Consider the following 24,886-nt stretch of genomic DNA (forward strand, 5'->3'; position numbering starts at 1 on the left):
TTTGTTCCAGTAGATTATAAATGTTAGCTTTAGAGCAGATCTGTTTCTTCAAAGGATTATTGGCTAGTGAGAGTCCATATAGATTGATGGCATGCCAAAATACAAAAAACTGCCCTTTAATAATAAGCAGTTTCTAACCCCAGAAACTACAATTTAAAATTTTATATTCTGAAGATTCCTGAGGGAGAAGAGAACTGCTTTGGAATGCCTTTCATGTTTAGGCAGTACCTCAAAAAGGGAGGCAGCAGAGGGCAGGCGTCGTGCCTTCACACTTTTTAGTGTTCCAGGCTGCTGCTGGCCAAAGGGTTGGGCTTCTCAGAAATCCTGCTCAACCCCTTCACCACATGCCTCTGATGCTACCCAGCTCCATTCACAAGCCCATTTCTCTACCTTCTGCCCTCACCCCCTGCCACACTGAGGCTCTCCAGTGCTGGTCTGGTCCCTGCCCTCAGACTACAGTTAGGGCCGTTAACCTTATTTGCAGTTCGCTCTGTATACTGCCCCAGGGGTTCTGGTCCCTGGCTGGCTGTGCCTCTGCTTGCAATTATTGAGACCTAGAGTAAAGGAGACAGCAAGTTTGGGGAAGCATAGTAAATTTGGCTTTGAATCTGCTGTGTTTGAGAGCTGTAAGATTATTAGGCACATATGTCTAGTAAGTTATTGGGCATATGGGAGAGAATGAAGATGTAGGAGAGTGAGAGAGACGAGTTGATGATACAGGATCCCATTAGTGGTCTAGTGGGCTAAGACTAGTATGCTGAGAGAAGGGTTTATCATTTGGAGAGGAGAATAAATCTCTCCTTGGGAGTGGAGTGCAAAGGAAGAGCGCTCTAACAGATCTGCCTGGAAAGTGAAAAGTGAAGTCGCTCAGTCGTGTCTGATGTTTTTCGACCCCATGGACTGTGGCCTACCAGGTTCCTCCGTCCATGGGATTTTCCAGGCAAGACTACTGGAGTGGGTTGCCAATGCCTTCTCCAGGAGATCTTCCTACATTGTAGGCAGACGCTTTACCATCTGAGCCACCAAATCTGCCTGGAGCTGAAAAGAAAGGGAGAAATTTGGGGGGGGGGCAGGTTCTTGTGTGCCAGGTGAAGGGGACAGGAGCATTGTCTGAGAGTAGGAAAGTGGGGTGGGCAGCAGGTGGTGAAGCTGTGAATCCCATGAGGTTTGGAGTGAGAAGACTAGGGAGAAGGGGCTGAGTAGGGAAGGGACTGCTGACCAGGATTAACGGCTTACCCTGAACATGGGGATCATCATTGTGTAAGAGCAGCTTTCTCTTCTGGTCTGTGGTTTCCCCCGGTTGTGCTGGGCAGCAGGGGTGGCGTGAGAGGTGGTCAGCGTTCTGATGGCAAAAAGACGGTGTTGGTAGCTAGTCTTCTCTGGGGCACAGTGTGGAAAGTGAAACCAGGTCCCTGGATGGATAGGCTGGAGAGAATGGAAATAGCGTCACTGGCCATTACATCCCAGCTATGAGCACAGCCCTTGGTTTACAAATGTGCTTCATAAATGGTGGTTGAATCAAAGTGTTGGAAACAAAGAACTGGTTTTGTAGGAATCAGAGGTGGTAATGGGATCTTTGATAGAGTGGGATTTTTACATTTGTTTTGGTTATGAAGTAATTCTTCAGTACATAGGAATGCTGAATATTAATATCAAAGCCACCAGGAAGATGGCAGGAGACAAAGTGAGCCGAGTGCCACCGGCTCTGTAAAGTCCTTGTGTGACACTGATGATGACGGCGTGAGAAATAGCCATTGTGAGTAGAAGCAGTGAGCTTCAGAGTACAGGGGCTTTTGCATGAGGAGGGGAAGAAGAGAAAGGACCTGAAGATCCTGAAGGAATGCTGACCCTGCTGTGCCCTGAGGGTTGAGGGTTACAGGGACCAAATGATAGAAAAGCCGGGCTGGAGGAAAAGGCAGGGAAGACACTTGGGAAGAGGCCGACAGTGTGAGAGTCTATTTAGTCTAGTGGGGTTCCCAATAGGGGACAATAGAGAGGGCTGCAGGATTGTCTTGGCAGGGCACAGGAAGGCTTGTGTCAGAATCTTGGAGGTCAGGAGCAGGCTGGCCAGTATGGGGAAGTGCAGTGGGGCATAGTGTGGCGACCCTGGAATGACTGCTGATGCTACTGGGGTCCGGCGTTTATCAGAGGGGACCTGTACCCGACTGACAGTTAGGTGTGTCAGTTAATTATTTTACTTGATCCTCAGCAGTAGCAGCATTTTATAAAAACTGAAACTTGGGAAAAGTTAGTAAATTATCTGATGGTCACACAGTCTCATGGTTCCAATCCAGTTCTTGCTGACTGTGCTGAATTTTTTTTTCAGGCAGTTGCCTTTCATGTATTGCTTTGTTTAGAGATAGCATGGATATAGGAATATAGTCAATGCATTTTCTTAATATTAGTAAGTATTGCTGGAAAGCCTGCTCATTCTTGGCCCACAGTTGCTGGGCTGTGGCTCTCTCACACCCCCTGGTGGCAGTGACTAAGTATTGCAGCATGCTAAGGTGAGAGGGAACACTTCTAGCCAAGGAACCACCAAGTCACTGATGTGCAGCAGCGAGAGCATTTCCTTTGTTATGAACATGGCACTTAACAAATGCAACTTTTAACAATTGTTTGTATATCTATCTTAACTGTAAAGCAGTGCTTTAATACTTGCATATCCCTATAGCGTTCGGGGTACACCTGAATGGCCCAGTACCCTGATGCTGGGAAAGAAGGCAGGAGGAGAAGGGGACAGCAGAGGACAAGGTGGTTGGATGGCATCACTAACTCAGTGGACATGAGTTTGAGCAAGCTCTGGGAGATGGTGAAGGACAGGGAAGCTTGGCATGCTGCAGTCCATGGGGTCACAAAGAGCTGGACACGACTGAGCAACTGAACAACAGCAACAATAGTGTTCTGGAACTTTCAAGTAAAGTGTGAAAAGGGGAACCGAGAGAGGGAGCTATAGTCATTGGATTGATCCCTTCTCATCTGTGGGTTAAACACCTCCTGACTCAGTCAGTGCCCAGGTGTCCACCCTTTCTCTTACACTCTGGGATGCTCCTCTGTCCCTGTTTTCTTTCATCTTTGTTGTGTCCTATTTGTTGGTTTTTTCCATTAGCGTGTACCACATTTGAGTATCTCCCATTGAAAAAAGAAGAAAGATAGGCTTTGAAGTCTATTCTGCCATTACCTAGTTACATTCTTTCTAGTTAAGTTTCTTGAAGAATGGTTTCTTGAACCTCTTTCCCACTACTGTTTTCCTAACCCTCTGCCCTTTGGCTTCTGCCAATCCCAGCCTTCGCTGGAAGGCCTTGTGACCACTGAATGGGAGAGGGGTGCCCTTCTCATTGAGTCCCAAGGACAGGACAAAGAATACCGGGAAATATAAGGCCTTGTTGAGGGTCTTGAAGATGGCATCCATTCTGAATTTCAGATATTACTTTGCAGGTTGAGCTGTTTCTTTCATGAACATCTTGCTAGCAAAAGGGGTGTGTTTGATGTTTGATATTGATTGATGCTGATTGGTTCTATTAAGCCACCTATAGAGGCCAGGTATTGATAGAGAATATTGGTGTTCCAGGGACATTTTTCTAGTCATCTTTCTTCCTTTCTGGATTCTGAATCACTTGAGATCCAGAGGTTAGATGGACATCCAAACATTAACTCTGTTAGTGGTGAAAGCCGGACCAGAGAATGTAGCATAGATATTTTATGAGAAATTTGTACTTTGGAATCTACATGTGAGGTGAGTGGATCTGATGTAGATCAGACCTTCATCTGCCAGCACATACAGGCCCTCAGAGCTTGGCTTTTATCAGCTAGAGAAGACATTGGTGACTAGTCATGGTCTGTAAATTATACATCTCAACTCCTTGGCTCTTCATATCTATCTGCCTCTCTAGGGCTTCTCTGTCAGTGACTGTGATCCTCAGCAGAATTCTGAATCCTAGATGGCAGGTTGTATAGGAGAGTGGTGGTACTGTTCTGGGCATGAAATAGAGGGTGGCTCACCGGACTGAATGTTTATTCAATTGAAAATTCCCAGGAACAAATGAACAAGCATAACAAAACAGAAACAGAGTCATAAATATAGAGAACAAGTAGATGCATACCAGAGGAGGGGTTGGGGAAAGAGATAGGTGAGGGAAATTAAGAGGTGCAAACTTTAGTAGCAAAATTAAAGAGTCAAGGGTATGAAATTTACAGGGTGGAGAGTATAATCAATAACTAAATAATATGATCTTTGTGATGACATATCATAACTACTTATTGTGATCATTTTGAAATGTATAGAAAAAAATCACTGTTGTATAACAGGAACTAACATAGTGTTGTAGGTCAGTTATACTTCAAAAACAAACAAACGTACAAACAAACTCATAGAAAAAGAGATGAGATCAGATTTGGTTACCAGAGGAGGGGGAGGAGGGGAATTGGATGAAAATAATGAAAAGATACTACAGATTTCCAGTTATAAGATAGGAATACAATGTACAAGCTGATAAATATAATCAACTGCTGTATGCTATGTATGAATGTTGTTAAGAGAGTAAATCCTGAGTTCTCATCACAAGGAAAAATTTTTTTCTCTTTCTTTAATTTTGTATCTATATGAGATGATAGATATTCACTAAACCTGAGTCATTATGCTGAAACCATTTTATACAGTGATATATGTCAATTATATCTCAATAAAACTGGAATAAACAAATAAAACACATCCCCTCGGCAGTCATCTAATAAGTCATTTAAGAAGCAGCACAGTTTGGTGGGGAAAAGTCTTAGACCCAGCAGATCTGGATTCTCACTCTGGCTGCTTTGTGTATATTAGACTTCCCTGGCTTGGTGTCTTTGACTGTTAAAATAAAGGAACATTCCTAAGACTGTTTCTGACAACTTGGACTTTTAAAAATATAGCTAGATTATTTGTTAATGACCAAAATCAGTGTGGTCAAGCTATACTAAGCCCTGTCTGTTATCACAGGTCCAGTTTGTTTATTTCTCCATATTATAGGTTGAATATAAGCTGGGATTCCAAGTAGACAATTTTGTGGCTATGGACATGCCCCAGGTCAACATTTCTGCTCAGGGGGAAGTTCCACGCACTTTATCAGGTGAGTCTCAGTGACAGAGTTTAATATGCTGTTTTTAACTGTATCCCCTGTACCTGGAGAAGGGCGTGGCAATCCACTCCAGCATTCTTGCTTGGAGAATGTCATGAACAGAGGAGCCTAGCAGGCTACAGTCCATGGGGTCACACAAGAATTGGATACGACTGAAGCAACCTAGCACGAACGCACACACCCATACCTTTAAAGAACATAGGTATAAGATGCAGAAGTTCTTTAACAAGTGATTTTTGTAAATAAGGATTATTTGGACTTTTTAAACAGTTTCTTCTTTTCCATCCCCTCTAGAATGATGTGCACTCAGCTCTTTTGTCTCCTTTTATGCATTGTTGGCCCTGACTCGAGTCCCTTTGTCTGATCCTGTTTTTCTTCCATTAGTTCCCACACTGCAGCCTGGATGATCACTTCCTCAGTGCCCCACCTTCATCTGTTGAGTACCTTCCGGGTTCTCCAGCTGGTGTGCTGTGTTTAGCGTCTGCCCCTGCCTATCTGTCTAGCCTGTTGCTAGATCTGCCCCTGTGCTCCAGCAGTGCCAGGCTGCATGTGATTCTGAGCCAAGCCTTGCCCATGCTGATCTCTGTGTTTAAACCATCTTTTCATCTTTCCTGCATCTGAATTTCTGTTCATATTAAATATTCTGCAAGACTCAAAGTCTTTACTCTTTTTTTTCTGCCTCCTCTCCCTCCATGTGTTATCTCTTTCTATTCTTCCTGCCCTGTAAGATCTTTTATTTAACCGTTTAAAATTGATCACATTATTTTGTAATTCTTTGTCCTTGTCTGTACTGCTAGCCTGTGGCCACCTGAGGGCAGGAGCTGTCTGTTTCAGCTGTCTACCCTTGGTGCCTAGTAACGTCTGAATAGGATGGGCTCTCAGGACACGTCTGAGTAAATGATATGTATCATGTTTATACCAGTTTGTTTTGAGCCAGTCTTTTGAGAAGGCCTCCTGAAGATGTGAGATATAAAGCAAGTGAAAAGTTTTAAAACTTGAAAGTATAAGCCCCAGTGTTATGAAACTTTCTTAACTCACTGTTACTAGTAGCATATGTTAATCTAAGCTTTAAGAAAATATGAGAAGGCTGATTACTTTTTATGGGCTAGTAAAGAAATTCAGAAATGCCCATATTGTTCATACGCTGATACCGATGGTAGAATGATGCATTCTAAATTTGTAGAAAGAGTCTTAAACTGAAAGATTGAAAAAAAAAATGCATGAAAGTCTGTTATCCCATTGCTGCAGTAATTAATTAAAACAGTTTTTGCTTGGAAAGGTTTTTTTTTTTTTAATGCATAGGTGAGAATTTATCAGTTTCCTTTACAGCTTTATATTTAATCTCTTCCTTAACAACAATACACAATTGCTTTTTGATGGTGAAATTGTCTTTCCTTTTTATCAAGTAATTTTTGTTGTTACTGTTGGTGATTGTGCCTGGTAAGATAGTGGAGTTTGCCTTATGGTTTTGTATCTTTACTGTATGGTAATAAGAGAATTTAGGAGACAGATTGGTGTATTAAAAATCATGAGCAAATTTGAAAATAATTCTCTTTGTCTTGATTTGTTCTTTAATGCTGACTTTTATAGTACTTTATATTTAAAGCTGTGTAGTCTAAAAATAAAGTCTCTGAAAGTTTTTGCTTAGTATTTTATGTAAATGTATTATTTTTTAGTTTTATTGCAATAGAAATAAATTCTAAATTATGGGACATTAATGTTGATTTTTAGAACATTTAAATATTTTTTCTTATTTATTTTTTTTTAACAGTGTTTCGGGTCGAGCTTTCCTGTACTGGCAAAGTAGATTCTGAGGTTATGATACTCATGCAGCTCAACTTGACAGTAAATTCTTCAAAAAACTTTACAGTCTTAAATTTTAAACGAAGGAAAATGTGCTATAAAAGTAAGAAATTTATTTACTAAAGTATGTATTTTATATAGATGTGAGAAGATCAAAAATAGATTTTGTCATCTTTTTACAGATTTGTGTTCCAGTCTTGACTATAGTTGCAAGTATGAAAAGAGCACTAACTGATGAAATTCTGAAATAATCACCATGATAGCTTCTAGCTAGGAATCTTATTTAGGCCCCACTCAGTCCCTGCTTTCTCAAAATTTTTGTCAGAATTGGTAAGAATGTTTTCCCTTAGAATGTGAAATAGCACTGATGGCCGATCAGGCCGAAGAGGTAAAGAAATCACAGACTTTAGATAGGGGCCCCTGAGTAATGGGGTGTTAACTATGTTTCCTTTATGAATTACTTTTATATAGAAACGTTGCCCTGGGCCCAGAAAAATGTGTTATAACTCTACTCTTGGTGGAGTATTGGAATAGGTTTCCTTTTATTAACCTAAGTTTCAGGTGTTTTTTGTTTTTTGTTTTTTTTCATCTATAAAATGGTCTAATAACCTGTTTTAAGAGGTAGGTGGGTTGATTTTAGATTAATCTACTATCATGAAACTTAAAATACTATATGTGGATACTTATATTTGGTAGTTTTGGCTTTGAATAATCTGTTACTCAAGAAATTGCAGCAGATGTGAAAGAGCTTCAGCACACGAGTTCATAGAGCAAGAATTTTAGAATTCTTCTTAAAGGTTATCTAATCCAACCCACTCACTTTAAGTTCCATAGAGATTAAAGTGGCCGGAATTTACCCATCACAGTGGTGGAGCTGGTTAGTATGTAAGGTAGAAAAAAAAAATACTAAAGAAAACTTGCTGAGTTTGGGTTTTGCTGAGTGACAGCCATGTTCCAAGTGCTTTACAAACACATTTAAACCCATTTAATGCTTATAGCAGCCTGAGGCAGTAGCTTCTCTCATTATCTCCAGTTTCTAAGGAGAAAGCTGAGGCTCAGAGAGTTCAACCAACATGCCAAGGCCGGATAACTAAGTGGTGGAGCTGGGTTGCAAACCTGTGCTTTTGCTTCATTGTCAAACTGTCTCTTAACACATTTCCTAGTCAGGGTTACTGCTGAGTGTTATGAGAACACCTGAGGCCAGCATTAAAATGGCTAATGTCCAGATATGTGCCAGCAAAAAAGTGGTACTGCATTAGAATGGGCATTTTTTTTAGCTCTCATTTAATCTTTTAATTAAGAGTAAACAATTGCTCTCTCTATATATTTTCCCCAGTTTTATTGAGATATAAATGACACATATCACTGTATAAGTTTAAGGTGACAGTGTAATGGTTTGATTTTCATACATTGTGAAATGATTATCACAATAAGTTTACTTAGCAGCCATCATTTCATGTGGGCTTCCCCAGTGGCTCAGATGGTAAAGAATCTGCCTGCAATACAGGAGACCCAGGTTCGATCCCTGGGTCAGGAGGATCCTTGGAGAAGGAAATGGCAACCCACTCCAGTATCCTTGCTTGGAAAATCCCATGGACGGAGGAACCTGGCAGGCTATAGTCCATGGGGTTGCAAACACAACTGAGCGACTTTACTTCATCATTTCATGTAGTTAACAACAGACAGAGAAAGCAAAAAAAGAAATTTTTTCCATGAGATGAGAATTTAATAAATTAGGATTTACTCTCTCAACAACTCTCACATAATCATACAGTTAACATATAGTGTTGAATAACACATAATGTATGCCATGCATACATTATATCTGTAGTAATTATCTTGTAACTGGAAGTTTGTACCATTTGACTACCTCCTCTGGGTCCTCCTCTTTCCTCATACCCGGCCTCTGATAATATCAAATCTAATCTCTTCTCTTATGATTAAAAAAGAAATTAATTCTTGGATTCTGAAAACATAAGTGAGATCATGGAGTATCTCATAGTCTTTCTCTGTCTGACGTATTTCACTTAGCATAAGGCCCCAAAGTCTACCTGGTTGCTACAAATGGTAGGATTTTCTTATTTTTTTATTTTATTGTGTGTGTGTGTGTATTTTCACCACTTCTTTATCCAGAATAGACGTTTTTGTAATGAAAAGTTAGCCCCATTTTAGCTTTAGTGTTTTGGTACATTTGTCAGTTCTTGCATATCCAGTTACACACTTACTTTCATGTAATTTTAAAGCCAAAGTGGACTTTAGATACAGAGTGCAGAGCAGGTGGCTCCTGGTCCCTAAGGAGGTGGCGCTGCCTGTACAATGGCGCTTCAACTGTTAGTGCTTAAAGGCGGAATGACGGCCAAGTGTGATGGAGTCTGCGGAGCACACCAATGCTAGTGCCCACTGAGGTTTAATGCTCAGCTGATGTTCAGAATGATCTCATACCCTCTCCATTTGCTTTATTATGTACATGAAAACTGACCGTTGATGTAGTTTTCTATTGTTTTAGACTTAATATTGAACCAGTCTCTTTTTTTGGTGGTTGTACTTCTGGCCACCCTAATCTTCCAGTTCACATTCATGATTCTTTAGTATGTGATCTTAATATATTTATTTATATGGTTTTCAAGCTTAGTACTGTATGAAAAGTGTCTGCAACAGAAAACATGCATGTACTGTATTGAATATTAATTGGTGGTACGGGCAAGAAAAGTGTCCTTTATCATACGAGGATGGAAACTATTGGTTCAGTCAAGTTTCATCAGTCTGAAACTCCTCAGTGCCTTTATACTCTGCTAATGTGTACTGTTAGCCTCCACAGAGGTTATAGTATGTAGGTTTTCCTAGACTTCTTGACCACAGAAACCCTTTTTGAGTGAGTAACTGTAATTGGCTAATATAGGCATAGACTGTTGATTGATGAGTATAGTGATGATTATCAGAATAGTAATGTAGCATTTACCATTTTGCAACACATACCTTGTTACTTAGTTTAGGCAGTGTTCTTTTAGAATATAAAACTGTTAGAAAAAATTCAGAAAATTTAATTACAATATATAAGGATTTTCATGGAAAATAATTTTTAAAGCATCTTTTATCTCCTTTTAAATTCAGAACTTGAAGAAGTAAAAACTTCAGCCTTGGACAAAAACACTAGCAGAACTATTTGTAAGTGTTACTGTATTATCTTTTTCCATCATTAGGGATGAAAAATAATTGATTGCAAATAGACTTGATTTCATGAAGCTTAGAGGTTTTGTGGTTTCCAATTTTCCAAAAGATTAAGTGATGCCATGCTACTTATTTAACCGATGTTTTGTAGAATGGTATATTTAGATGAAACTATTTGAATATTGAAAATTTTGTAAAGTAAAATTCTAAAAAACTTTTATAAGCAAGAATTTATATTATCATTTCAAGTGGCCATAATTAAAGTATAAATGTGAAATATGTGTAAGATCTTCATCTGTTTAACAGAAAGTTAGAAAATCTAATTCATGGCCTGGATGCAGCTCTTGGCTAGTTTCATTCAGCTGAAAATACAAGCTGAAAGATCCACAGCTTTGTTGTTTTCTGTTGTTTAAACCTACAGAGCAGAAACTCAACATAGGTTTTTATTTTTTGGTAATGGTTCTGTAAGATTGTATAACTTAGACTTCTTTTTCCTTTTCTGATACGGATGCATCATTAAGTCTTACTCTTCCTGAAGCCGTTTTAATGGCAGCATCTTAAAATGTTATTAGATTCTCTTTATGGAAGTAAACTAAAAAAAAATTGGGGAAGAGAAATTCAAAAATAGAGAAATCAAGGGAATGTTTTGATCAACCCCCATGTGACCATCACCCTCCTTAGGAATCATCAACATTTACCAGTCCTGTACTGTTGATGCCTTCCTCTTTCAGACAGGTGGTAGGTAGGGAAGGGTAGAATTTTTTAAAGCACATCCTAGGCATCATGCCATTTCACCTATAAATGTTTCAGTGTAAAGAACTTTTTAGAAGTCATTAGTAAACAAGCCACAATCATCCAACACCTCTTTACTTGTATTTGATTTATCACATGTAACAAAACTAACTCCTTAATGTCTTCTAATAGCGAATCCATGTTCCCATTAACCTGATTGTCTCAAAGCTGTCTGTGTATAGTTTCTTCCCTGAATCAGGATCCAAATGAAGCAAACTTACACTGTATGTGGTTGGCATGTATTAATCAGAAACCACCCCTTTCCCTTCACTGTCATTTATTTGTTGAAGAAATTGACTCATTTGTCTCATAGAATTTTCCACATCTGCATTTTAATGGTGCCATTTAACATGTTTTTCTCTCTTCTAAACTGGTAGTTAGATTTTGTACTTGGTTAAATTGAATAGTTCTGGGTATTTCAAAGTATACCTTTTTTAAAGAGAAAATAATATGAGATTTATCTGCCTTTTAAAAATATTTCATTTGAATTTGTCTTTGAGAAGAAATTAAACTATTTTTTAAAATATCACTGCTCCCCAAGCTTACTTTTAAAATTCTGGTGATTTTATCCATTCCTTTTATGCTTAGGATTATTATTTCTGACAAGGAGAATAGAGTGTTGATTATCCTTGGTCTCTTCCTTGCTCCCTCTCTCCTCCCTTCCCTTTCTTTGTTTTCACCTACCTAACATTTACACTATGACACGCGAGGTGGTATGATTGAGGCAGAAGATTAAACCTTGAATGAAACAGACTTTGTAAGCCCCCTGGGGCTTCTAATGCACCAGAGGAAATGGATAGGCATAAGCAGTGATAACAATATCCTGTGGCAAGCTGTGGCATGGTAAGCCCAGGTGCTTTGGGACCCTGAGGAGAAGGGTATGTAACCTCCTGTGAGGAAATGCGGGGCAGCTTCCTGAGGAAAAGTGGCATCTCATCTGAGACCGAAGGGTGACCAGGTGGTAGCAGGTGACATGTCAATGAGGGAATGGGAACAGTGCATACACTAGTCTGGAATTAAAGGTAATCAGGCAGGGTGCATCTGGGCATGTGCCCAGCAGAATGGTGTCCTCTCCTCTGCCCTGGAATGTGCTGAGATGGATGCTGCCAACATCAACCTTTGGGATCTTCCTTTCCCAGCCCTTGAAGTTGAATGACCCCTAGCATTCTTAAGGAAAGTCCTGCTTTCATTCAGGCTGCAGGTCAAGTATAGCTGTTCTAGAAGCCATTTGGTCTCTCTACATCAGTCTGTGCTGGTTCATTATTTGTTGATTCAAAGTTTAAATTTTAGAAAGCAATCTTAAAAAAAGTTTTTGAAAGCTGTCGCTTTTATATCTTTTGTCCTGATGTATTCCCATAACTCTGCATTTGCATATCTGTCAGTTTGACATCTCCACATAGACATGTACAGGTGCTCTTGGACAAAACAAAACTCTTAATTCTCTCTTTCCCCAACCTGCTTCTTTTTCCTCTTTATAAAGGTACCTTTTCCACCTAATTCTTTAAGCCAAAGCTTTGATTCCTCTTTTTCTTCCTATTCTGGCATAATCCCTTTAGCAAACTCTGTTGACTCTGCTTCCCAGTCCATGAACTTCTTACCTTCCCCATAACATCCTTGTCCAAGCCATGGCTGTTTCTTTCTTGGCGTGTTCTTACTTCTGCTCTTGCTCCTCCCCACAGTGTTCTTTATAGCATGCAGAGTCATCTTTGGTGTTTTTTTTTTCGAGTATTGTTATGTGTGCCATTCCTTTGCTTGAAGGCTTGCAGTGACTTCCCGTATCATTAGGATAAAACTCAGATTCTTCAGTAGAATGCTGATGTGAGTACTCATTAATCTTCAGTTACACCAGTTCCAGTTACATCGTTTGTATTTCTGTTTCTCTGTCTTCCATTCTGCTTGCTCTTATCGTGTGGATCTTTGGTTCTGTGTCTTTCTCTGTTGCTCCTGTGTGTATGTGTGCACATGTATCTCTGTGTCTTTAAATTATTTCTCTGTTGCTGAGGCTTTCTTTTTGAGTAACATTAAGATGAATATTATTTCATGAGTAGAGTCTTGTTTTCCTGCTTTTATTTTTAAAAACAGATAAGCAAAATAATTTCTTTTAACTCTCAAGAGAAAACGATGAAAAATGTTTGTTTTACCTCATGGGTTGCTCTGCTGTATATTCCTCCCCCTTTGGGGAGTGGTGATTGGCAAAATAGATGTCTTATCTCTCACACCAGAAGCCACTGTTGAGGAAGGGTCTGTAGAGCTTGCTGTCCAGTATGGTAATTACTAGCCATATGTGACTATTTAAATTAATGAAAATGAAATAGAATTAAAACTTCAGTACTTTCATTGTACTAGCTACGTTTCAAGTGCTTAATAGCCACAGGTGGCCAGTGGCTACTGTACTGCATGGCATGCTGCAGAGCATTTCCCTGTTGGACAGCATGACTATAGATAGATGGTTTATTATGTGTATGCCACTTGTGAATTGTACTAATTAACCAAAAGTTCTATTTAAAGACACTTTTTTAAACTACACAAAAACCCTTCTTAAATTGTATGAATTTATAGCAACACACTACTGGTAACCGATCTTATCAAAAAAAGGACACGTGAAATGAAGATCTCTTTTACAAAGAACAGGATACTCATTGTGTATATTGGGTTACAAAGCAATTGATGACATTTGTTTCAAAAGCTTAATGTGCTATTCATTTTTATTTCAGATGATCCTGTACATGCAGCTCCAACCACTTCTACGCGTGTGTTTTATATCAGCGTAGGGGTTTGCTGTGCAGTAATATTTCTTGTAGCAATAATATTAGCTGTTTTGCACCTTCATAGTATGAAAAGGATTGAACTGGATGACAGGTATCGTACATCTTTGGGGAAAGGAAAAAAATAAAAGCAGTTATTTGCATATACATGGGAGCCTACCCACACCCATGCTCGGCGGTGCACAGTGGTGCAGGGGAAGAAGGGGAGAGTGATTAAACCCTGGCCAAATGAAAAACACCATCTTTGTGTTTCTCTGTAGTTTTATTTTTAAAAAATTTGTGAAGTCATAAATTACAGTTTTATTATTTGGTGAAAAAGTAGAGATCAGTTTTTTTTATATCCCCTTTGACATGACTGTCTTCTAGACTTCTAGTGCCTTTTTGAAATAGCCCTGCTTTTTCCTCCTCGCTTGTCCCTCCATCGTTATCGGTCCATTCATCAATCCAGTTTATTAACATTTATTGAGAACCTGCTATGATTTAAATAATTAGTTCTCAACCTGGTTGCCTATTAGAGTCATGGGTAAACTTTTAAAATATATCAATACCCCTTCCAAAAATTCTGATGTTATTGGTCTAGGGTGGTGTTTGGGCATTCAGTATTTTTTTTTATTAAAGCTTCCATGGTGACTCTAATGTGTAGCCTTTGAGATACACTGGTAGATATTATGCTAAGTGCTAGGAATAAAAAAATAATGATGTACTATCATAGCTTCGTATTTAATCTTTGACATTTACCATATTTATAAAAGTTTATAAATTTGATGATATGTATTATAGTGTGGGAATATAGCAGCTTGTCCCAGCCTGGGTGAGTCAGGATGACTAGAAGTACATTGTAGACAGGATAGGGTGAGAGGTGGAGATGAAGTGATAGATGAGTTTATTTTCCTAGCCCACAGTTCTCGTTTCCCTCCTTAGTGATTCCCGCTTGCTGACTGAAGACATTCTCAGCTTCGTGACTTGGCTTTCAAGGTGTCTTCCTTTAAAGTGTAGAGATAAGCACCCCTTCCTCTTTGAACTTGCCTCTTATCCTCCAGTCAAATAATTACTTGTTCCTCACCTTTGCTCTACTCTTTGCCCTCCAGGACTTTTGTTCATGCCTTCTTTTGTTCCCTATATTTGCCATGGATTCAAACCCTCTCCATTCTTCACATCTCAACTCCGTTGCCATCTCTTTCATGAAGTCTTTTTTAAGCCCCCCAGCCATCAGTTTCTCCCTCCTCTTTTTGTCTCTCTCTCCTTCCCTGTCTCTTTTCTCTCTGTTTGGTAGCAATTACTGTACCTTTTCTTATGTACTTGTCTTTCCTGCTCGAATGTAAGCTTTTTCCAGTTGGGAAGCATTGCATCTTACTGCTGACTGCCCAGTCCTATGTGGTGTCACACATATAGTGGGTAAGCATATGTCCGGCAGAAACAGCACAAGGGAATGAGGGAGGCTGGTTGGATTAATTCCTGCCCCTAAGTATTCTCTGTCCCCTCTGTTACACTTTTTTTATCTGAGCAGAGAAAGAAGAGAAAGGAGGTCAGAGTAAGAAAAGAAACACATGGGTGAGGTGTTTCAGAATATGTTTTGTGTGTAGGATTGTGTTCATTAGATTTGGGTTTTGTAGAGAAGAGCTAAGGAGGTCGTGAGGTAACAGGAACATTTTGATGGAACTCTCTCGAGAGGATATGGCAGAGTTAAAGGTGACTGGGAGGCATAGCATTTCAGAGTTAGTCTTGACAAACACATTGTTTTTGAGGGTTTGCTTGTGTGTGAGGGCTCTGAACCATGTACAATCAGGTCAGAGTTGTACAAAAACTTAAGAATTTGTGGGGCTTATACCTTTGCTGCTGAAATAATTCGTTACCACCCATTAATTGGTGTTCCAGTTCTCTCTAGTTTTTTGACAAAGATTTCCAAACGATGCCTGATGAGAAGCATCTTTCATCATCACTTGTTTTCAGGGTATAGCCTAGTGGTTAAGAGCACGGACTGGAGCTAGCACACCTCTGAATTCTGGTTGTGCTGCTTGCTAACTTTGTGGCCCAGAGGAGGTTTTGTAGCCTCTTTATGTCTTGGTTCTCCTTATCTCTAAAGCAGAGATGATCATGGCACATACTTAGTAAGCATGTTGTTAAGTTCTAGTGAAATAAAACTGTAGGCTCTTAGAACAAGCCCTGCATTATGGTAAGTGCCATTATTAGGCTTTTTCTTTTCAGAAAGTTGCAGTGCTGGTAGTAATGGATTGATTTCTTCTTCAACTCTTGCCTGTTCTACTGCTGCTGCTAAGTTGCTTCAGTCGTGTCCGACTCTGTGCGACCCCATAGACGGCAGCCCACCAGGCTCCCCCGTCCCTGGGATTCTCCAGGCAAGAATACTGGAGTGGGTTGCCATTTCCTTCTCCAATGCATGAAAGTGAAGTTGCTCAGTCGTGTCCAACTCCTAGCGACCCCATGGACTGCGGCCTACCAGGCTCCTCCATCCATGGGATTTTCCAGGCAAGAGTACTGGAGTGGGGTGCCATTGCCTTCTCTGCCTTTTCTACTAGCTTTTACTTACTACTTGACAGCAAGCTAATAGTGGGGACTAGAAAGTTCCCATGTAATAATCTAATAGTGTTTGAGGCGCTTGCTTCTTCTCTTTGCACTGGGGCCTGTGAGATAACAGTGACTACCGCTTCATCAGGGGCTGTCTGCTAGTACTGCACCAGGCTCTGTATGTGTAGTATTTTATTTGATGCTCACAGCCACTTAATGGATATGATGCTGTCCTTGTTTTAAAGATGAAGAAACAGACTTGAAGAGATTAAATAACTTCTTCAGGGTTGTGCTGCTAGAACCAGAGCAGAGCAACAGGAAGGACTCGTTGTCGTAATGAAAGTGAAAGTGTTAGTCGCTCAGCCGTGTCTGAGTCTTTGCGACCCCATGGCTGCAGCCCTCCAGGCTCCTCTGTCCATGGAATTCTCCAGGCAAGAATACTGGAGTGAGTTGCCATTTCCTCCTCCAGGGGATCTTCCCAACCTGGGGATCAAACTCTGGTCTCCTGCATTGCAGGCAGATTCTTTACTGTCTGAGCCATAAGGGAAGGCCAATTGTTGTAATAGATGTATTGTAATAACTCAGTATTGTAATTGTATAAAGCACTTATATTTGGTTTCCCTGATGGCTCAGATGGTAAAGAAACTGCCTGCAATGCAGGAGATCCGGGTTCAATCCCCGGGTTGGGAAGATTCCCTGGAGAAGGGAATGGCTACCCACTCCAGTATTCTTGCCTGGAGAACTGCATGAACAGAGGAGCCTGGCAGACTACAGTCTGTGGGATCACAAAGGGTCAGACACAACTGAGCAATTAACACTTTCACTTCTTTTTTCACTTGTTACATGCCAGGCACTGTTCCACGTGCTTTATATCCATTAATTCCCTTAGTCTTGACAACAGCCTGGTGAGGTTTGATGGAACCCATGGCTCCACAGAATTCCTTGCACAGAGATGATAGGGAGTTCTTCCATTCCTGACACTCAGGAGCCAGAGTCCTGTTCTACACAGCTTCTTTAGAGGCAGCGACCAAAACTGCCTAAGGGGGTGCTCATGCCAGGGACAGTTGGAGCCCACGTGTGTGACTTGCCCTGTCGTGACAGTACAGGCTCATCTTTTCTGTCTCTGCTGTGCTGGGGGAGTGTGTTCTGGAAAATCAGAGCTTCTGTGAAGTCTTTGCACAGAGGGACTGGCCTCTGCCCTGTCTGCCCCATAGTCTGTCTCTGTTGGCTCTTGAATATAGGAGAACTCATTCCTTTGTGGGGTGCTTGAACTTGTTTGACAATATCTTCATTTTCCATTGTCTCATTACTGGCGACAAGGCCGTTTTATTTCCCTGTATTCATTTCTGTGTCTGGTGTCTAATAGCTATCGTTGAATGAATATTGCATGAAGAATTTCTTGAAGAAAGAATGACTGGAGAGAGGCAGGAAGCCATTCTGTTAGAGCAGTAGTTCTTTGCCTCTTTTGATACATATCAATAGCTCATATCAGAAGCAACCATTCTGTGTGCTTTATATAGCCTTCTATATGAAGAAAGTGTGTTTTTCTCTGTTTATTTATTGACTGATCCAATAAGTGTTAATTGAGCTCTCACTGAGGCTCAGTTGGGCCCACTTGAGGCCTCTTGGGCCAGGCCCTGGCTTTAGTGTTGGGGAGGAAGGAGTGGTGGGAGGCTCTCATAAAAAATATATAAAAAAACATGTATTTTTCCTGCTTTCGTGGAGTTTATAGTCTGCTGTAACAGATATTAAACCAGATATTAAACCAGAAACCCCTGCTAGAATGTAGGCTTCATGAAAGTAGGGACCTTTGTTTATTGTGTTCACTGCTGTATCGCTAGCACTTGGCACAGTATCTGGCATATAATATACGCTTAGTAAATAGTGTTGAATGAATAAATGAATTAGATATATAAATATAAATTATAACAAGTGCTCTGAAGGAAAATGATGATCTTTGCCCTAAATTCTAACTTTAACTCTATAGCAGAGTTAATATCTGCTAATCTTACTTGCTTATGAAAGTTAAATGAGATAATTAATTTAGACTGGTATTAAACTATTAAGTGCAAGCAAGTGTACAATTTTTATCTCACTTTTTACCTCATGTGCTATAGCTATGTAAATATTGATTTTAATAGGTAACAAGGGTTGATCCTCAAATGCTCTATCTTTCTCTCATAAATCTGGGATTTCAAAGGTTTGTTCTGACCCCTTGACATAGTGCTTTGCTCATTATTCAGTTCAGTTCAGTCGCTCAGTCGTGTCCGACTCTTTGCGACCCCGTGAATCGCAGCACGCCAGGCCTCCCTGTCCATCACCATCTCCCAGAGTTCACTCAAACTCATGTCCATCGAGTCAGTGATGCCATCCATCCATCTCATCCTCTGTCGTCCCCTTGTCCTCCTGCCCCCAATCCCTCCCAGCATCAGAGTCTTTACAATGAGTCAGCTCTTCGCATGAGGTGGTCAAAGTACTGGAGTTTCAGCTTTAGCATCATTCCTTCCAAAAAACACCCAGGACTGATCTTCAGAATGGACTGGTTGGATCTCCTTGCAGTCCAAGGGACTCTCAAGAGTCTTCTCCAACACCACAGTTCAAAAGCATCAATTCTTCAGTGCTCAGCTTTCTTTACAGTCCAACTCTCACATCCATACGTGACCACTGGAAAAACCATAGCCTTGACTAGACCGACCTTTGTGGGCAAAGTAATGTCTCTGCTTTTGAATATGCTATCTAGGTTGGTCATAACTTTCAGCCACTAAATACGTACATGCTCATAATGTTGCATGCCCAGGCTTTTCAAGAATTCTGAGGTGGTACAAGAGTGCCACCTACTGTTGAATTGCTGAAGAGAAACAGGAACTAGTAAATACTTTGGGATCTGTGCATATTTATTCAGTCATCAGTGCTGGTTGCAGGGAATATTTAAATTGTACTTTCCACATATATTATGTAACTTGAGCCTCCCCTAGATCCTGGGATGTGGGTTTTCTTAATCCCATTTTATGGGTAAGTATTTGTATTCTATTATTTTCTCCATCTTTGAGAATGATAATGCTTCTCTTCCCTCCCCATTATTGAATCCTGGACTTCTACAGTTTTAATTTCTGATGTGATCTTTGAGTCGTGCTCAGAACTCCAAAAACGGGTGCTCTGTGGTTCTAAGGATTAGGGATGGTAATATTAGTAATAATGAACATAAATAGTAATAATAATTTATAAATGTATATTTGAGGGCAGGGCACTGACCTAAAAGGATTATATTTTTCATGTAATTATTTTAGCAACCTTTTCAGGAGGTAGTATTATAGTCATTTTATCCATCAGGAATTTGAGGCTCCAAAAGCACTATTTTGCCTAAGGTCGTGCAGCTAGTTAATAAATGGTTGTGCTGGCAGTTTGGATTTCAGGGTTATACTTTCCATCTCTTCACTGTGCTATCCTGTACCTACTATACATGTAGACCTATATAGATCAATGTTTGAGTAGCAGCTTTTTGTCATTATGTGTATTTTTAATCACTGGGCTTTGAAAATACAGAACTATTGTGTGGGGTGTGGTCATTCAAAAGATTTTCATATTTAGGAAAGTTTGGAGTCTCTGATTGGACTCTGCTGATTCTGCAGCTAAGGGAGACATGGAAGGTAGCCCTTTCTTCTTGAGGGTATGACATCTTGCCTTTGATTTCACACTTCATGCTGAATTTCTATGCTTTACTTTTCCACTGCTTCAGAATTACTAGACTTGAGGCAGTGTAATTAGAATGTGGTCGAGGGTGACCTGGGATAAGGTGGTTGTGCACTGACAAAATGAAAGGACATTGACTTGTAGTTATCTTGAGTATGAAGTTATTTGAGCCTAGCATCTTCTGGGTCTCTTGATTACTTAAAAAATGTGGGATAATAAAATGCTTCAAGTGCTAACAATTTCTAATAAATTCTATAAATTCCCAAAAGGTGGGATTAGGGATGTAGAAGAAGCAAAATGTATTCGATTAAACAGACTTGAACCAGGTAGGATATCCCTTCCCAAGCTTTGAGCATGTTTGATTTGCTTTCATATGCCGTCATCTGTAGGCCATGTGGTTATGGACCATCATTAAAAGAATCCTGTCTTTATACTCCTTTTCTTAAAAGCAATCTAAATTGAGTGGCATGAGTTCTTGACTAAGTGTTGGTCCACAGTTCCCTAACATATTGTATGAGGTTCAAGACTGCTATCTATGGTATTTGAAGAATGCTACATTTTGTGAGTGACTTTGATATGATGAATCACCTGATAATTGTGGAGATAGGAAAGAAAAAGAATAGAGCTCTGCATTATGAGATAGAGTAAAATTTCGGTATGAAACATTTGTGATGGAGATCCATGCATTATTGTGATCTCTCTTAAGGTTTTAAGCTGGTTATAATGGCTCCATGCATTTTGTAGGTATTGAAAAAGGAAATTTCTCATTGAAGCTGACTTGCCAAGTATTTCTCTTTTAAAAATTATTTGCAGCATCAGTGCCAGCAGTAGTTCCCAAGGGCTGTCTCAGCCATCTACCCAGACGACTCAGTATCTGAGAGCCGACACACCCAACAATGCAACTCCTATTACCAGTAAGAGTTAATTTAATTCTAAAAGTTAAAGATGATTTACTAAAATTGTTTATGGTCTGTCTGTCCTTGGTCCTGTCTGTCTTGTCCTTGGTTAATTACGTATGGGACATATGCCACGCTATATTGATAGAATCTAACATGTACGAATTAGGCTTAAACTTTTATTTTCTAGAACATTGAATGAAACATTCCAAAATTATAGTATTAAAATTTTAGGTTTAGTTGTTAGAATTAGTTTTAGGGAGGTTTCTATAGATTATGTTAAAAAGGCTACTGAATCACTTCTATACAAATTCAAAAGGAGGATTTTCAAGTAGTTAGAATAAGCTCCTGAGCTGTATGAAGACAGAGACTTGGATTTTAATGAATTATTTGATGGTCTCATGGGCTGTGGTAAGGACTTTACATTGTTTTCTGATCATGATGGTAAACTAGCTGCCATTGGAGATCTAATTTCCTTTATTTTGAACAGGATTTTAATTAAAGTTTTTATACTGTAGCTGTTCAGGGGAAAATAAACATTTTTGGAGTATAATTTAGACATAATGAGGATTGAGAAACATCATTCACCAAACAAGAAACAACACAATCATCAGGATACACAGTGGGCCACAAGTCAGGACTCAACTCATTGGTGCCATTGATTAATTAGGTTCTTGTAGGCAAGATACCTTTATCTCCCTTGGACTGACATTTACTTTCTAATAAACTAAAGTTAAGAATATCTGTTTTTGGACTTCCCTTGTGGTCCAGTGGTTAAGAATCTGCCTGCCAGTACAGGGGACACAGGTTAGATCCCTGGACTGGGAAGATCCTACAGGCTACAAAGCGACTAAGCCGGTGGACCACAGCTACTGAATCTGCATGCTGCAAAATACTGAAGCCCCCGTGCCTTAGAGCCTGTGCTCCGCAACCAGAGAAGCCCCCACAGTGAGAAGCCATGCACTGCATCTAGAGAGCAGCTCCCACACACCACAACTAGAGACAAGGCCAGGCACAGCAATCAAGACCCAGCACAGCCCCCAAATAAACACATGATCCTAGGAGGGAATGCAAAATGTACAGTCAATTAAAAAAAATGATAAACAACATTATTTAAAAAATAAGAATATCTGTTCTTCACCCAGTGCCCTCCTATGGTCTTTCAGTATTGTTTCTCATTAAGAAGAATCAGGATTCTTTGGAGAAATGGATGATATCAGGACTGGGTCAGGAATAAGTAAGATAACCTGGGACATTTGTTGAGCCAAAAATCAAGGAAACTACTAAAGACAAGAGCTTTCCAAATTGGAACCATTGAGCATCAAAAAGAATAATGACTGCAATAGATTGAAATGATATAAAAGTGAAATGTAGAAATGTGTAAAAATCCACAAATTTGTAGTGATAGTTTTTTTAAAAAAAGTTTATTATGGGAGTTAACTGAGGCACCAATAATACCTTACTGTGACAGCTGAGCATGAACTATTTTGCAGTAACCAGATAGTGCTGGCTTACGAAGGGAACTTTTTTTTTTTTTTAACAGAAAAATCCCAGCTAATAAATGCAGAAGGAATAGTAGAATCAGAATATCATACTTGTATCCCCTAATAAAATACTTGATTCAGGAAAGGATTGTCCATGTTTTAAACTATACGAACAAAGGGAGGTAGGGAGCTTTACCATTTGAGGGATCATAGTGTTACTGCCTGAATCCACTCCTGGAACTTAGCATCATTAAAAGTAGGATAGCTAGGTAGTTTGTATTCCCAGGTGGAATATTCTTGTCTTCTTCCCCCACAGAGAGTTAACTTGGATCTAATTGAGGCTATAAGGCTGACTTTCAGTTTACAGGGATAGAGGAATGAGTTAGATGACACTGGAAGAGTCAGATGCTGGACTTTCTCCAGGATAGTTGATCTAGTTTCTTTAGTACGATGTGGCAAGAAAAACGAAAGGGGAAAGAAGTGGGCATTGTAGCTTAATCTGAGAGAAATCTGAGAGAAATCATAGCAGCAGTTAACATCTCCACCAAGGAAAGAAAGATGTATGTCCCTCAGGATATAAAATGATAGATGTGAGGGTAGTTCAGACTATTCCTAAGAAACACATCATTGCTTTAAATGTTTAGCTTTGCTCATTAGAGTCATTCTTGATTGTGGATATAACCTTAAAGAGGTAGATAAGCAAATTATTATATATGCTAAAAGCAAAATGCATTTTAAAAAGTCAGTGGAAGTACAATTATTTTTTGACAGATTTATAAGTTTACCACCAATAAGTTTACTTGTTTTTGTAGACATTACCTTAAGGAGATAGATACTTCGTATGATACAAAATAAATAGTGTTTTTTAAAAAAACCAACAGAAATATATTTGCCTGTAAATAAAAAAAAGTGAAAGGAGCAGAAAAAAACACTTGAAGATAAAGGAGTCAAGAGTTTTCAAAAATAACAAAACACAATAGTATACAAATGGAAGAAACTCAGAGAACTCCAGGAAGGATTAAACACTCATATATACTAGACATACACACACACCTAGACATATCATGGTCAAATTGCTGATCAGTGGGATCAGGTTTTGTCATCCTAATGCATCCTTTTATAATAAAGTTTTTCAAAGCTTTTCATGTAGTTCTTCCAGCAGCCACCAATAATCATTGTCTGAGTCCACCCTTTCTTTCGGGATTTTTCTCCCCTAAAATACCATTCCAATTTCTGCTTGCTAATAACACTAGATCTTCCTTTTATTCTAACTTTTTTTTTGTTGCAATGAGAATTTTAATTTATGGCCAGAAATTTTGTTTTGCTATCATCATATTAAGAATGAATATGAATCAAGGGAACTGAAAAATGAATATGAATCTCACAAAGATATGGCTGGCTGTATGGATGCTAGAATGATTAAACCAATTATATATATATATATATATATTTTTTTTTTTTTTTTTTAAGAAAAGCTATTTTTACAAACATCTCTTCATTTGAAGTTTTTTTGTTAGGAGACTATATTAGAAAATCTTTGGAGAAAAAAGCAGTTCATTCAAGGGATTAGATTAATTCCATGAGTCAAAGCTTGTTTCATTTGGCAGAAAAGCAATTGAAGTGGTATTAATAAAATATTATTTTTAGTATTTCTTGTTTTAATTCTGCATTTAAAGGTTTTGGGGTAGGTGGGAAAGTGTTTCTTTAAAATTTAGTATGGCCTTCATAAATAATTCTCCCTGTATGTGCCTTTTTCCTTTTTGATTCTTACCTTCATTTGTTCCTGTGACTTGACTCCTGGGGTTCTAACTGAACTAGTTGATCCTGATGCCATAAGAAGGTATTTATATTTCTTGGTTTGGCTTTGTTGGCTCCTCAGGTTATCCTACCTTGCGGATAGAGAAGAATGACCTGAGAAGTGTCACTCTTTTGGAGGCGAAAGCTAAGGTGAAGGATATCGCAATATCCAGGGAGAGGATAACTCTAAAAGATGTACTCCAAGAAGGTACCTATTCTCTCAAAATCAGGTTTTCAAGGAAGATTTACTGTTAGTATAAATATTTTTTTGTTTCACATTTTAAGAATTTCATCTCATTTCATCCCTAAGGATAGAAAGCAGTTCAGTTCAGTTCAGTTCAGTTCAGTCGCTTAGTCATGTCCGACTCTTAGAGACCCCATGAACTTCAGCATTCCAGGCCTCCCTGTCCATCACCAACTCCCGGAGTCTACCCAAACCCATGTCCATCGAGTCAGTGATGCTATCCAACCATTTCATCCTCTGTCATCCCCTTCTCTTCCTGCCCTCAATCTTTCCCAGCATCAGGGTCTTTTCAAATGAGTCAGCTCTTCACATCAGATGGCCAAAGTATTGGAGTTTCAGCTTCAACATCAGACCCTCCGATGAACACCCAGGACTGATCTCCTTTAGGATGGACTGGTTGGATCTCCTTGCAGTCCAAGGGACTCTCGAGAGTCTTCTACAACACCACAGTTCAAAAGTATCAATTCTTTGGCACTCAGCTTTCTTTATAGTCCAACTCTCACATCCATACATGACCACTGGAAAAACCATAGCCTCGACGAGACGGACCTTTGTTGGCAAAGTAATGTCTCTGCTTTTTAATATGCTGTCTAGGTTGGTCATAACTTTC

At 39.4% G+C, this 24,886-nt stretch overlaps 1 protein-coding gene across 4 annotated transcripts in view; it reads left to right on the forward strand.

The window, feature by feature from the left end:
* The window catches only part of RYK (receptor like tyrosine kinase), a 108,541-nt gene that overhangs the window by 33,239 nt on the left and 50,416 nt on the right, over positions 1 to 24,886 (forward strand). For 3 of the 4 annotated variants that reach the window (XM_024996382.2, XM_024996392.2, XM_024996390.2), the window contains exons 3-8: positions 5,006 to 5,105; positions 6,886 to 7,020; positions 10,029 to 10,082; positions 13,592 to 13,736; positions 20,669 to 20,769; positions 24,106 to 24,240. In XM_024996382.2, coding sequence (XP_024852150.1) covers positions 5,006 to 5,105; positions 6,886 to 7,020; positions 10,029 to 10,082; positions 13,592 to 13,736; positions 20,669 to 20,769; positions 24,106 to 24,240 — 670 coding nt within the window. The remainder of the gene's footprint in view (positions 1 to 5,005; positions 5,106 to 6,885; positions 7,021 to 10,028; positions 10,083 to 13,591; positions 13,737 to 20,668; positions 20,770 to 24,105; positions 24,241 to 24,886) is intronic. The other variant, XM_010801614.4, reaches the window with a different exon arrangement.

The sequence above is a fragment of the Bos taurus genome, chromosome 1, assembly GCF_002263795.3.
Source record: "Bos taurus isolate L1 Dominette 01449 registration number 42190680 breed Hereford chromosome 1, ARS-UCD2.0, whole genome shotgun sequence".
NCBI lineage: Eukaryota > Metazoa > Chordata > Mammalia > Artiodactyla > Bovidae > Bos > Bos taurus.